This window comes from Protopterus annectens, chromosome 6.part0 (genome assembly GCF_019279795.1).
Source record: "Protopterus annectens isolate FY-2018-M chromosome 6.part0, PAN1.0, whole genome shotgun sequence".
NCBI lineage: Eukaryota > Metazoa > Chordata > Ceratodontiformes > Protopteridae > Protopterus > Protopterus annectens.
In genome coordinates, this window is record NC_056737.1 from 480,444,450 (window position 1) to 480,460,619 (window position 16,170).

The 16,170-nt window shown below is 38.0% G+C and overlaps 1 protein-coding gene across 1 annotated transcript in view; it reads left to right on the top strand.

Moving 5' to 3' along the window:
• The window catches only part of STARD9 (StAR related lipid transfer domain containing 9), a 1,457,104-nt gene that overhangs the window by 875,806 nt on the left and 565,128 nt on the right, over positions 1–16,170 (top strand). Inside the window, exon 15 of the mRNA XM_044073541.1 lies at positions 6,003–6,080. Coding sequence (XP_043929476.1) covers positions 6,003–6,080 — 78 coding nt within the window. The remainder of the gene's footprint in view (positions 1–6,002; positions 6,081–16,170) is intronic.

A 16,170-nucleotide genomic window follows, 5' to 3' on the forward strand; every position in this document is an offset into this window, starting at 1 on the left:
GCAAAATCCAAATCTCAACCTTTTGAAATATTGGGACCACTAGCTCTTCTGTTTCTAATGTTAGGTGATCTGGTGTGTCATTACTGTACCTGCAAGCACGCTGCAGAAACTCACGTATAGCATCTTATTGACTGATCTATCCCCACGATGAAAGAAGAAACAGTAGAACTTTTCTTGCTGGCAATTCTCGAAGTAAATTCTCTCAGAGACTGCAGTACCCTTTTTGAAGGTACTGCAGTAGTGTGAAAATGTAACTGTATTCGATTGGCCAACTTCTGTACCTCCTCTTCAGCTCCCTTTGCCTTAGGAGAAGTTATTTGATTGGCTCATATGCAATGCCAATAGTATAGTTGTCGTATATGAGCCAATCAAAAAATGCAAATTAGAGATGCACTGTTCAATGAGAGCGGAACAGCAGTCTTGGTGAATGTTAAGTGTTTTACTCAATCCAGCACACTTCACTGCTCAGCACCTGTCCCTCTTAAAATTTTTTATTTTCTGGTAAGTTACTGAAGATGACAGACAATAATACCAGTTGTTAGAGTTTCATACTTGTTCATTCAAAAAATGTGTGTTGGTGCCACAGCTGTGAGGACGGAAGAGTAATATGCAATTTCCTCTTCAGAAAAGGAGTTAATTCTAACTTATGTATGTTTGAGTGTGAGTATGTATGAGTATACATGAGCACTATGTGGGTGAGCGCATGCATGCTCAAGTGCAAAAGTGTGTGCTCTTGCTTTTGCAGAGGGTCCCTCTCTTTCTCATTTTATAGTGTTTTACCATAAATGTATGCAACTGTTATTACTGAAAGCACAGAAATGAACAGTTTCTCTCCTTCAATTCCAGTCACCTTCTCACCTTTCCCCTTTGCTTGAAACACATTCTCTTACACACCAATATATGAGAACTGTTTGCTAGCAGTTTACATTCCTGATTTTCATTCCTGCTTTTGCAGAACCATGACTTTTTCTCATTCACCCACCTCACCCCACACCCGTCCCTTACAAAGTTTTTGATCTACTGATAAATCACTGAGTACTTTAGACAAGCCCATAATGCTAGATGTTAGAGTTTCCTACTTCTTATTGTTCAAAAACTGCATGTTCATGCAAAACATGTTGCTCTGTTAACTTTTTAAGTGAATTAGAGTAATATTTGTTGTCCCTGATTTTGTTCCTCCATATGTCAAGAATTCCTTAGCAAAGTTTTTGAGAGGTATACAGAGAAGTTAGGAGATGTATAGAAAACAATGCCTCTCAACTGTACCAGATTTTGCAAAATGTTTCTGATTTTTCCCTCAAATATTTTGTCCTGTCCCCAATTTTCTGGTAAATCGCAGACAAATAAACAATGATACACATTAGAGTTTTATACTTATTCTTCAGAAAATGCATGTTGATGCAAAATCTGTTTAACCTTCTAAGAAAATAACAGCAAGAGTTACAAGTGTCCCTGAGTTTGTCTCCCCATTATTTTGGCAATGTCCAGAATTCTTGAGGATAAAAAGTGTAGAGGTGTGCAGGTACTTCCCAAATATTGACTGTGCTAACAAAAAAAATGTATAGTCTGCTGTGGGTAGTGTTTATCACTTCACACATTTTTATGTGGCTTCCTCAATTCAAAAATAAAAAATGTATGTGCAAAACATTCGTACCATTTTCCTCAGTCTGTAGTCAAGTAACTATTAGACTAGAGATTACTGGGAAAGCACATTGGTTGCTAAAGGCATCAAGTTGCAGGCACTTAGACTGCATAGTTGTCTGTAATCTCTGTCATAATAATACATGACTGGAGATCCAGACGTGAACTGGTATCCAAAAATCCTACTGATAAAGAACATTTATTGCCAGTAAATAAAACAGATTTATGTACTGTAAATGACATTTCATTACAACAATAAACTTCTGTACTCTTTCTTGTATACAATTTCCTAATCACATGATACTATGATGTCACATTTCTATAAAACATATATGTAAAAACATAATATAAAACACATATCTTATATACAAATGTATGCATTCATATAACTATATATCTATATATAAATATATGCATTCTTAACCAACTCATTTTTAAAAAGCATAATTATGTACTGAATTAAAGTATTAATATTATAATTTATCTGCCATCAATTTTAATGCACTAAAAAGTACAATTTGTCTATTCAAGCTGGGATGGGTATCCATCTGTAATCATAACTGCCATAATAATTGCTTATATTCAATTAGTTCCTCCCCAACATCCCCTACTAGGATTTTTTGTACTTTTTCAATAACAGAAAATTTAAAATGGCTAAAACTGTTAAACCTTCTAGCATGCTTATTTAAGTGCATTGTTAATACTGCCATTTTTAATATCATAACAGTCCTCACATATTCATTTTCCTAAAACTGTTTTTTAGATTTCCCTATTTAGTAAACCGGGTAAGTCTGGCACAAAGATAAATATACTATTCTGCTACTCCCAGCAATTAGCATAATGTAAAACCTGAAATTACAATTATTGATTACTAGTTTGTCAGTTTACATTGTGAACAGTATCTACATTTATATGTAACCCTTACATATCAGGGCCTTTTATAATCTGTTCTGTCATTTTACAACAATTCTTTAATAGTTTTACTTTTTTAAATGTAAATTTAGGGTACTTGCCCAGATATTCTACTACTTCTTCCAGAAAAGAAAAAAGTAAATTTTTTCCAGATTACTGATATGATCTAGCCTTATTGTAAGTATGTACTGTGGCATGATCCATCTTCTCTTAAAAGTTCATGTCAGATCTAAAATTTTGTATTCTTGTCCATAATAATGGGGCATACATTCCTGCTTGGCATTTATTTATCACTTGATCCCTATATGTTATTAATTTGGAGTACTGCCCCGCTGACCTCAGACATATCAATTTAACCTATCTAATTTTTCTGTAAATGCACTCTTTTCCAGTGCCATCCTTGCCAAATGCACCATTTGACCTTTAATTGTACTTATTTTCTGGTTTGGCAGATGACAGCTAGTATAATGTAAATAATTATTAAAATGCATGGCCTTTCTATAAATGTTACTTTTAATTTGTCTTTTATACTTTTATCACATTGTATTGTTAACATGAAATTCTTCTGTCTTTGAGAAATTGTGTATGAACTTTAGAAAATTAGTATTTGTATTCATAAAATGTAAAAATTCCACTAAATATTTTTCATTGTTGTTTTGTGTAATAAAATACCATCCAAATAATGTCCCTAAAAAGAAACACTTTCAGAAAAACTTTGATTTAAATGAAGTATTTTTTTCCCAATATTTCATGATAATATTAAAAAATGGTGTGCATGCTGGCTCCATTATTACCCTGATGTCTGATGATAAAATTCCCCACTCACACATTATATAATTAAATTTCAGAATTAGTTCCAGTATGTACGTTTAATAAGCTTATTTCATTAGCTTGTTAATACATCACATTCTAATAGTATTTCATGGAACCAGTCCAAACCAAAGTCATGAGGGATGCTCATAAACAAATGTACTACATCTACTTTCACTAGTAATGTACTTTCATTTATAAAGATAGTTTAAAAAGGTTAAAAAAATACTATGAACCCTTCATCAAATGTGGATAAAGAGATTTAATCCATTATAAATGTCCTATCAGTATAGATAGCTAATGGTTGCATGATTGACTTCCACATTCACAATCCGTCTTGGCAGTGGATTATAAACTGATTTATTTACCTTAGGTACTCCAAACACAGTCTCTTATCATGGGCTTAGATACCTTTATACATATATAGTGATATAAATCATTAGTGATTAGTCATTGCACAAGAAATTCATGTATAATATTGACTTAATTAAGTGATACCACAGCATAAACAGATTTGTTCTTGCAATGTCATATGCATCTTAGTAACATAATGTGTTTCATCCATGAGAAAGACCACCCCCTTATCTGTTCTCATAATTCTAACACACAAACATCATTCTCATGACAGTAGTAATTCGTGTTCATCAGCATGAAGCTTACTATTCTACATTCTTTCAACATTTAATTCCTTGCTAATATCCCGGTGACACATTTTTTTTATAAAGATATATTGTTGGGTTTAGGGGTGGGTTAAAAACAATTTTCCTTTTCATTTTCACACTTTCATCGTAACTTCTGTTATCTGATGTACTTTTTTTTAAATAGCTTCCAATGTGACTTACTGATATATAAACAGAGCTGTGATAGAGATTGTCCAAAGTCAGCATCATAGGAAGGAACATATGTAAAGCCATGTTTAAACAGTTTAAAATAAATGTCATTATTCTACTACTACCACCACAGTAATGTAAACACCTTAAATTAAATACACACAGCCACAGTTAACCTGCTGCAGCTCTTTTAGCCCCTGTCATGCCACAGACAGCATTGGATGCACAACATAAAAAAACATAATATAGCAGACCCGTCTTTGAATCTTTTTACCATTATTGTAATCCTGGTGTAAGGTGTCAAGGAACAACATACCTAATTTGCATTAGCCACACTCCATTCTGACCGCTGTATCTGAATGTGGTGTTATCTGTAAGCTGTTATAGTGCTATTTACCTACAGTTGTATACTGCCGCAGCACTGCCATAGTCTCTGAGTCAGAATCACATGCATAGTATGCTAGGTGTTCCTGAATACCCTCATAGACTTGTCTTCCAGGACTACTGTTGGCAACAGTTAATCAGTGGTCCATAAGGAGTTCAGCAAATATTTCCCTGGATTTGCTTATTTCAGATGGCAGGGTATTTTACTGGTGATTATTGCAGAGAATGAAATGGAGTCTATTTAATGTTGACATTTATTTTCTTACAAAAAAAAAGTTCTGTGTAGCCCCCTCTTGTGAGTGGAAAAATGCTCTCAAAATAAACAAAAAAGAAAATCTGATTCAGAGATAAGTACTTCTGTATTGAAAAAGCCCTGTTTAATACTAGTGTTCTCCCCAGTGGGCCACGTATTGCATTAGCAGTGACACCTCCCCACATGCATATACACATGCACTCACATCCATTCCCCCTGTCACACTTGCAACCATTTAGTCATACACTTGCAAACACACACACTCACTCACTCCAAGACTTTCTGATCCTGAGTGTGAGCACCCAGACTGACAGACACACATGCATACAGTAATGCAGCTTCTCTCATGCCTCTACAGACACGCATATACTAACACCCTACCCCTCACCCCCATGCCTTAGCTGAATGTACATGTACTGTGAGTACTCGTACAGGAGTGATTGGGTGATGGCTGTGATTTTACAGCAATCACTTTTTCCTCCTAGAGTAAAATCGGCTAAGTGATCTTTCTCAGTGGCTGAGCAATCAGATGCTGCAGACATTTCCAAGAGCAAATGCATGGCTAATTAGCATTAGACACTCCCCTGGACTCTTCTGCATTAGCATATAGTCTCACCTGTGAGACTTCTTTCTCTGCTGAGGCCTCTACATGGGGAAAAAACCTCAGTGATGGAGAGATATCAGAATTCAAAGGGTTTAGTGTGATAAGTAAACTTTCTGAGCTAAGGCTTCTGTATCACAAAAAGACTTTCTGATAACTTTTGGTAGTTCATTCTCTTAAAAAGTTGTTATTGTCTAAAATCTGCCTTGAAATTTTGATTTTATATATATATATATATATATATATATATATATATATATATATATATATATATATAAATCTACATACATTTATATACACAGGTATTTATATATTTGTGAATTTTATAATGTAGACCACATAAGAGGATTTATGGGAATGGCACCACCTACCAAATAAAGAAACATAAAATAAATAAGTAAAATAAATGAATACAGAAATTAAAAATGCTGCCAGGAACTCTAAATGTAGCTGATAAGCCAAACAAAGCTAGACTTGTATGCAACTCTGATTTAATTTTGTGAAACCGGTTTGCCTTTTTAATGTACATTTCTTTTTTCTTTATTCTTTTTTTTTTTCCTTTTCCACACAGCAAAGAAATTTTAGCTCTCCATTAAGCGAAGACAAAGATGGAAATTTGGCAGATATGGTTCTTCAGAATGAGCTTCAGGTAAGATAGTTGTTTGTGATCTTTCTTTTGAGAATTTCCTTTCCTTAAATTAATGAATAGAAAAAAGGTGGACAAAGTAGTGATTTGTTTGACCTGTAGTGGCATTTTTTCCATATGCTGGTAATAGAGCTTATTAAGAAGCTATCCCTCCAGCAATTCTTGTTTATGTTTTGGTATAGGTTTAGATCTCTAGTGTGGGTGTTCATAGGGGCACTAGTTTTGTGAAGAAATAAGATGTCAAGTAGGACTGGGTCTTTCATGGCTCAAAAAGCTTGACAGAGGTCACCTCAGAGCATCCAGTAGGTTACTGAGTATAATGAGAGTCATGCTGATCTTTCAGGATAGTTGAAGGATTTAAGACTTTGTTAGAAGTCTTTGGAGCCTTTCCAGTTCAGCAGTATTCTTGGATTTGTATATACCAGAGGGAGTGTTGCATTCAAAGGGGGATCTGATAAGGGAAGAATGTAGGGGTGAGATGAGTTATTTAGCTCTTGAAGATAATCCCCTTTGTTACTAACTAGGCTGGATGAAAGGATTTCCTGACTATGGTGAAAACATGATGATCAAATGAGAAAGAGACAAATTTGCCCATCTAAGTACCCAGGCCACAATGATCATTTCTATGTGAAGAGGAATATCATTTATAACATACGAGATGAGAGCAGTGCTGAATGCTACTACACTGCACATTTTTGCATTTAACTTTAGACTGTTTTCAGGACACTACGTATGTATGCATTCCAACCCTTGCTGAAGCTGCTTAGTATCAGATGGGTGAGCGCATAACCGTACCCAGTTTACAATCAACCTGGTTAACTGCACTTCCGGAATATTGGCTTGTATGTCTGCAAAATAAATGCCAAACAGGAGAGGGACTACCATGGATTCCTGTGGCAACTCATTACCATTTTGAGTGTGTACCAGCAATTTTCACAACCTGGGATTTGCTGGATATCCAATTTGCAATCCAGAGGACCACACTGGGAGTTGCATTCGGTTTGGCTATTTTTTTCAGTAACATTAGCATGGGGAATAGTATCAGAAGTCATGGTCAGGTCAAGATAAGCAGTGTGCACAGAATGACCATTGTCCACAGCCTCTGCAACCTTTTCAAAATGGCTTACATAGGTTCAGGAGGCAGGCTCTGCCCTTCACAAAACCAAACTGAGTGAGATCCAGTTCAATTAAGCTGCCTCTGTCTGTGCAAATGAGTTCTGCTATGATATGTTTCCTGACTTTGTATACAGGTCTGGAGAGGCTGGTGGGTCTGTAATTACATGTGTTTGTAGATGGACTACCCTTCTGTAGAAAAGTCTTTGGCCATTTTCCAGGCATAAGGTACAAAAAGTGTAACCATTTGAAATGACTAGGTGCGCTAGAGTAAGTCCTAAAATATGGAGATTGAATAGCCAAAAGAAAAGTATTACATATACTAAGTCAGAGATGCCATTTCTCAAAATACTCACATTTCTCTGAGGTATGGTGACCTTGAAGTTGATATATATAAGTTCAAGAGGTGCAGAGGGGTTTTCACCCCCCCTGCAAAAAGTTGTTTTAAGGAGAATGGCGATTTTTGAGATTTGCTCTTTTCCTGTGTTTTTGGTCTTTTTTTTTCATTTGCATTTTTTGAGTGCCAGCATTTCAGTAGGAGCCATTTTAATGCCTGAGGTTGAAAAGTTAAGCAAAAAAAAAAAAAAAAACTCAGAGATAAAATGGTCTCTACCTCACTCTCCTAATAGTTGTAACACCTTGGATATCTATGGTAACACATGTGGCTTTAGGACTGGAATGCCAAGTCAACAGATGACTCACAAGGAAACAGCAGAACAAACCTTACTTAAATGAAAGCATTTCTGGACTGTTCCGTTTGATAAACTGAGTGCTACACTAGAGATAAAGTGCATGACTACTGTATATGTGGCAAAAGTAGTATGCACAATAAAAATTATACCCCCCCAAAAAAAAAAAATTCTGCAGAAAGTAGTGCTTTTCCAACTAAAATTTGTAAATCAATGGAGAGGTAAGGACAAAAGATCTTCTGGACACATTTAAAGAGAAGAGTGAAAAGATAAATATTGATGACTAGCTGCCACAGCCATAATGTATTCTATTTTGAAATATGGTCATATGAAGCTGTAAGCCATGTCTGGTTTTTAATGTTAATTTTTTTGGCCCTTAATACCTTTTGAGCATCAAATTTTCCCTAGCAGTCTACAGAGCAATTCATATTTTTTGTACTCTGCACCTTCCATACCTCACAACTGTCCAGATTTTCACAGAATGTCCAGATTTATGCTTCAGATTTTTTGGCCTCCTCATACAATTTGTGGTTTTCTGTAAAATCACTAAGGATTGAAGTCACTAAATAATGGCATAAATTTGAATTTCAGTGTTTATATCCTTCAGAAAATGTGTGACAATACAAATCCTATTAAATCCTGTTATTCTAGCATCTGTCTATGCTTATAAGAGCAATATTTAAAACCTGTCCCTATTTTTTGGGGGGGCCTTTGTCCCCCATTGTGCTAGGCTTTGTCAAGATTTTTTGGTCTGAGAAATTGAGAGGTATGGCACCTTCCTGGAAACCTTTACAGCAAACCACAGCTTAATGGGTAATCATAAATTCATGCCTGGCATTTATATTGATAATCTCCTACCCAGAGAGGATGAGTTTATCCCTATAATTACAAAGATAATGTGGTTAAGTTGTTCAGTGACTCTTCAACCCTAAACTTATTCTACACCTATTCTAAACCTATGAACCTGTGCTGTAGTTCTGCATGTGACTCTGGCAATTTCTTCTTGTATACTGTGCAGTTATGAACAAGTCACTCAAGACATGCGCCTATCTCGTGCGTAAAAAATACTCTTGTGCTTAATATGTCCTAAAACCTGTTTCGTACATGAAGTACTTCAGGAAAACAATGAATGTCATAAGTTAAACAAAACAGTGTAAGAAACTTCTGTGTGGAAGATTTTCAGTCCATATATTTCTAGTTAATCACTGTATATTAATCAGATCAGACAATAGTAGTAGAAGTAGCGAACGTAAACTCGTCAAGTCAAAAAGTAATAATAGAAAATATATAATTCTGCAGTATTACTAAGTATTTGAAAGTAATCCAAGCAAGGCAGGCAGTCTGTTTCCAGTTGAAAATCCTTTATTAAGTACACAGACAAGCGATCCAAGTAAAACAAAAATAGAGTAATAATTTCCTCACAAGCTTTCTAAATATATATATATACTTTTTATCAGGCATGGGAGTGGTTTACTGTGCTGTAAAACAAAGTGTTATTGGTACACATGTTAAATTCACATCCCTTCTCCCATCAGTGTGACATTCGAGCTGGTCCTGCCCTACCTAGTAGCTGTCATAATAATAATAATATATAGCCCTAATGTACTTTAATGGTATGTACCGGTTTCTGAGGGTGTATTCAGACCTCAACATTTTTATATCAAACCGACGAAAGCTGCAAAACCAAAGGCAAAGACACCTTCAAAAACTAAAGAACCGATGCCTGAGCCATGTGCACAGGCCTCTTTGCCTAAAAAACAGATGATCAAAATGGCTGAAGACCTTATTACCTTGATCAGGGGTACCCATCCCCTTCCAGATAAGAGGCCTAGGCAAGACATTGACTATGAATCTTCAGATCAGGTTTCTATTTCTTCTGATTCCTCTTCTGATCAGGAATTATCTTTACCTCCCTATGAGGATTCTGATGCTGAGGAGTCTATTCCATCTGCATCTCCTCCTGAGGATTATTCATTTGGAGAAACCTTGCATACTTTGAAGGAACATTTTCACTGGGAGAGTCCAGACTTTTCAGAATCAAAAAAGAAGCTCGGGGATTTCCTCCTCCTCCCTCAACACAAGCCTTTAGCCATTCCCCCTGTGTTGGACATTGTGGATGATGTTTTTTCGGAGTCGAGCCTGACCCCTGACTCTTTACCTCCGGCTCCCAGTAAGTCTGACCGGTATTACAGGGTCCCTGACTCTCATAAATTTTTATTTAGAAACCCTGCTGCTGATCCTGAAACTATTTCAATGGGTCCAAAGGGAGTTAAGGCCTCAACAGCAAAAAACCCTACCCCCCCCCCGACAGAGATTCAAGGGCGCTGGACAGATGGGGAAAAAGGTTTATACATCTGCAACCTTGGCAATTAGGGCCTTAAACTGTCAATTTCATATGCTTAAGTACCAACAGCATGTTATGGGATTGCTGAAACAGAAAATTATGTTGATTTCAGAATGTGCAGAAAATAAGGAATTGCAGGAATTATTGCATGCAGCTGAACAAGTTGGAAAGCATACTTTGCAATGTGGTTTTGATTCTTTAGAGGCCTCCTGCAGGGCTGCAGTTACTGGATCTCTGATTAGGAGGCATTGCCTGATTAAAGGAACAACATTTGCCTGATCATGTTAAAGCTAAATTGCTAGATGCACCTTTACAGCATGATTCTCTGTTTGGAATTGAGGCAGAAGAGGTTTTAAAGAAAATGGAAGACAAAGCTAAGTCTATGCAAACTGTTAAATATTTCTTACAAGTGCAACCACCTAGATTCAGTAGACACTGGCCTACAAAAAATTGGTCCTTTCCTGTGTCAGACAGAGCTCAAAGGGGCAAATCCAGACACCCTAAGGGTTCCAGGTACCAGGCTCAAGACTCGTACAGGTCAAAGCAATGGGGCGCATCCACCTCCAAATATGGAGGAGATAAAGCGCAAACCTACAGAAAGCATTTCCAATGACTTCCCTCTGCCTACACCAAGCACTTACCTTTTGGCAGCACCCATAGGGGGAAAATTGGCACTTTTTGCTCAAAACAGCAATTAATAACCCATGACAAGTGGGTACTGAACATCGTATCACAGGGATACAGATTCCATTTCCACACTCTGCCAATGACAAATGGTTGGCCACACCTGCCAAAAAAACAATGAGCAGAGGCACAGAAACCGGTTACGTCCCTCATGGCTATGGGGGCCATTCAGACAGTACCAGAACAGGAAAAAGGACAAGGTTTTTACTCAAGACTGTTCTTGGTACCCAGAAAGGACAAGGCCTGGCGGCCAATACTGGATTTATCGATTTTGAACACATACCTGGACATTCCAAAATTCAAAATGCTCACCTTGCAACAGCTTCTGCCCATGCTTGGCAAGAATGCGTGGCTGGTGACTTTAGACTTAAAAGAGGCATACCTGCATGTCCCAATAAGACAGTCGTGCAGAAGATACCTCAGATTCAAGGCTGGCATAATGCATTGCCAATTCTCTGCACTGCCCTTTGGCTTATCCACTGCGCCCAGGGTCATTACAAAGTGCCTGGCACCAGTAATTGCATTTTGCAGACAAAGAAGTATTCAAATATATCCTTACTTGGATGACTGTCTCATTCACGCAGAGAACAAAGACACTCTTCTACGACACGTGGCATTTGTGAAAAGGCTTCTAGCATGCCTAGGGTACACAATAAATGAAAAGAAATCACAACTGGTACCCTTTCAAAAGATAACATTCCTGAGTGCAAGCTTGCATACAACTGCCCAGATGGCTTACCTCACGCTAGACAAAGGCAACTGGCTACTTACTTCAAACTGATGGCAACAAAAACCCAGTCTTCTGCAAGACAAATTCTGCAGGCTCTGGGCTTCATGGCATCCTGCATCCTACTAATTCCATATGCAAGACTGCATATGAGGAAACATCAATGGTACCTAAAAAGTTTATGGAGTCAACATTCACACAGTCTGGAAACAATGATTCCTCTCATCCCCTGCCTGCAACAGGAGTTTCTATGGTGGGCAAAGGCCTGTCACCAAAACATGAGACGGCCCTTCACTCTACCCCCTGCCAGCCAAACCTTAACAACAGACACATCAGATTATGCCTGGGGGGGCCCACATGGCAGGAAGATGCATTCAGGGCATATGGGCACCAAATCAAATGCATCTACATATCAACCAGAAAGAGATGCTAGCTGTTCAAAATGCCCTAACAGCCTTCAAGGACTTACTTCATCCAGGACAACTGATAAAGATGGACGACACCACACTCATGTGGTATATAAACAAGCAAGTGGGCACACACTCTTCCCCCTTTGCAGATTAGCTATGGCACTGTGTGACACAGCTTTGACCTACCAAATAAATCTTCAAGCCCAATTCCTGCCAGGAAAGCAGAAAACTCTGGCAGACGATTTAAGCAGAAATCTTATGGATCCACACGAGTGGAAACTAAATCCACAAGTATTCAGCATGATAACCGAGAAATTGGGGAGCCCAGACATAGATCTATTTGCCTCTCCTCAAAATTATCAATTGAAAAGATTCTGCACAAGGACTTATCACAGACAAGCATGAAAAGTGGACGCCCTATCCTTCAGTCAGTTTACGCCTTCCCTCCTCTGCCTCTTCTACCCAAGGTCCTCCTAAAAGTCAGACAAGAGAAGCCAAAGATGATATTAATTGCCCCGGACTGGCCCCACCAATACTGGTACCCAATCCTAAGGAACTTGTCTCAATACCCAGCTTGGACCTTGGCTCAAAGACCACAACTGCTGTCCCAGCAAAACAATCAAATCCTGCACAATCAACTACAGACTCAGAACCTGGCAGCATGGCTAATCATGTAATCATACGAACGACACCTCTCAGTAAAGCTGTGATGGATGTCTTTTTGGAAGCCAGAAGGCCTAGTACTAGAAAATCTTATGCTGACAAATGGAAGAGATTCTGTGTTTGGAATCAAGCACAAGGAACTGATACAGCAGAACCACATATTCCTCAGATATTACAATACGTAACTGAGATGCTTGACAAAGGCCCATCTTTCTCATCAATCAAAATCCATGCCTCTGTCATTTCAGCTCATTACAATACAGAGCCACCAATCATTTCTCATCTTTTACTAAAGCAGTATCTTAGAGGAGCCAAAAAGCTAAGGCCTCCTAGAAGATCACCATTACCTGCATAGGACCTCAATTATGTGTTGGAAAAGCTCATCCTGCCTCCATTTGAACCAGCCGCTACTGCTGACATAAAGTTCTTATTATGGAAGACAGCTCTGCTACTAGCAATTACTTCAGCAAGAAGAGTTTCAGAGCTACAGGCCGTCATGGCTGTAGAGCCTTTTATCACATTTTACCCAGACAGGGTGTCTCTGAGAGTAAATCCTACTTTTATGCCTAAGGTGGTTTCCAGTGTGGCTCTTAACCAAACAATTCATCTGCCAACTTTTTATCCAAATCCACAGAACAAAGGGGAGAGAATTCTGCATTCCTTGGACGTACACAGACAGCTAAGATTCTACTTGAGCAGGACAAAAGCTCTAAGAAAAACTGAGCAATTACTAGTGTCATATGCTGCAGGATCAGAAGGAAAGGCTATCTCAAAGCAGACAATTTCAAAGTGGATAAGCCACTGCATCCGTTTCTGCTACTTACACCATGGTAAACCTGTGCCCAAGGGCATTAGGTCTCATTCCACAAGAGCTGCAGCTACCTCAGCGGCTTTTCTCAGAGGAGTACCAACCAAAGACATTCTAGAGGCTGCTACTTGGAGTTCTGTTCACACCTTTAGAAAGCATTACCATTTGCTTCTCTACTCAAGTCCATGGCAGGCTTTGCCACTGCGGTGCTGCAGGGCCTTATAGCCACACCTAATGCTGTTTAGCTCCAGCCTCCCAACCATAGCTTTGGGATTCTACCCAAATGTAATGACTGCAACAGTGAAACATGAAGAACATAATACAGCTGTGTACACTTACCATAAATGTAGATGTTCGAGTGTATTCAGTGTTGCAGTCCAGGTTACCCTCCTGCCATCCCCCTGTCTTTCTACAGTTTATCTTTCTTTCTCTATCTTCTACAACCTATTTGGTGTATTTGCTTGTAGATGAAGGTAAAGTTTATATTGATGCTTGTATACAGATATATATATATATATATATATATATATATATATATATATAAAATATTGCTACCTTTGTGGGGGCACCTGACATCAGGGGCAAGAAAAACTAAAGAAAATGGCGTCGGCCGCATGTTTTATACCCCTGACAACCTGACGTCATGGAAGAGAAGACAGCAACCGACGCAGGACCCAAGACTTTGGAATTCAGGCCGACTGAGGGCAACCTGCCAGCAGATTACCCAAATGTAATGACTGCAACAGTGAATACACTCGAACATCTACATTTATGGTAAGTGTACACAACTGTACTTTCTTCTGCTTATAACAGGATTAATTTATAGTTTTTTTTTTTTTTCTTTTGATTGGCTCTAATGTTTGAGTAGCTTTTAAATTATGCTGCAAAGTGCATTTGATTGGGCTGTTTCCTGCAGACCCTTGCTTCATAACTGCTACAGGGTTGATCCTTTTCTGACTGTATTTTACCTTGACACCAATCTGAAAGACATCAGGGAAGTGTTTTTATTTAATCCAATTCTATATGTTTTTAAAATGCAGTTACTGTTAACCTGTTAGTGTTTATTTTGTTAGAATGTATTTGCTGTTAATAATGTTTATTGTACCAAGACTCTCTCTATCTGGGACATTTTTTGTCTTTTTTCTGTAGATAGGATATTGCTAGTCCTCTGTGCATTTGTCTTGCTCTAGGCTTAGTTTTCATTTTTTTTTTAGATTGTCTGTGCCTTTTAATTATAGCTTTTGAATTGTGCTGCATGGTAGGACTTGCTGCTCAATGCTGCTTTTCCTTCATTCACACTGCCACTGAACTGACAACTTCTAACTGGGTTTGACCTTGCTTCACCTTGAGCAGCAGCAGAGTGTGTTACACTGCATTTTACCACAATCTGATATGCACAGTAAAGTGGATGTAACTAATAAGGCTATCTGTGAATGCAAGTGACTTGCACCTACTGTTGTTTAATGGCTCTTAAACAGTAGCCACTCATTTAGCATGGCAGATGTAGCGTCAAGCCATCTGCTTACTAAAATCAGTGTCAAATCAGTATTGCTTTGGCTATAACAATTGTGTGTTTATAATTGTTTTTATACTACTACATTTCAAATTGTTGTCCTAATCAGTACATTGGCACAGGATAAGCTATAGTGACCTTCTCCGTACACCTCTGACATTTGTGAGGAAAGTTAAAAAAAATAATCTCTACCTTGTCTGTAGCCCCACCCCAAGCTATAGTAACATTCTAGTCTCCACTACTAGAGTCTAGTTTCCACTACTAAATCTAACGACAAAGCTGGAGACTCACTTTTCACCAACACAGTTGGAAAAAGCTGGAACCAGCTTCCTATTGAACTTTCATCTCTTCCTTCCACTCATCTTTTTAAAAAGCATCTTAAAGAGTATATTAAAACTCACTGGCTTTGTCCCTGCTCTAACCCTGACTGATATGTCTTTCCCCATCTTGCTTTCTCTACACTTCTCTACTCTACTGTTCTATGTCACATACCTGTAATATTGATTACCTTCTTACTATTAAAAAAAAAAAAAAAAAAAAAAAAATCAAATGATTGCTCTCTGTATTTGATCTTAGCTTTAAACTACTAAAGGACTCTGTACAAGTTTATCTGAACCTCAATGTAACAATGTGCTGTAATTCATTTGACTATTATATATTATTGTAATATCTGTCACTGCTAATGCTTGGAGCTTTTCTCCCTGGGCCTCTACTGAAAATGGACATATATCCAGCTAGACTAGCCCGGTCAACAAATGTAAAATAAATAAATAAATTCTGTGCACAACTCAGGTGGTTGATTGAAAGAAAATTAAGGTAGTAATGACTTCACCAAATCACTTGGCTTCCACATACCTAGCCATATTACCAAATGTTAAGTGAACTTGCTGATGTGTTGCAGATTATGCCACATGTATCCATCAGAAACTTTCTGCAGCCTTTCCTTCCACAGGAAGCCACCAAGGGTTCCCTTGGTACTGGAGTCCTCCAAACCTTCCCCCAAGAGATCTCACAAGGCTTTTTATAAATCAAAACATAATGACTCTCCACTGGAGTCCTCTATAACTGACTAAGATAACCACAAGTGTCACCCCCTGGCAAACCTAGATTTGAAGTTTCTCAATTTCCTACAGGAAAAGGGA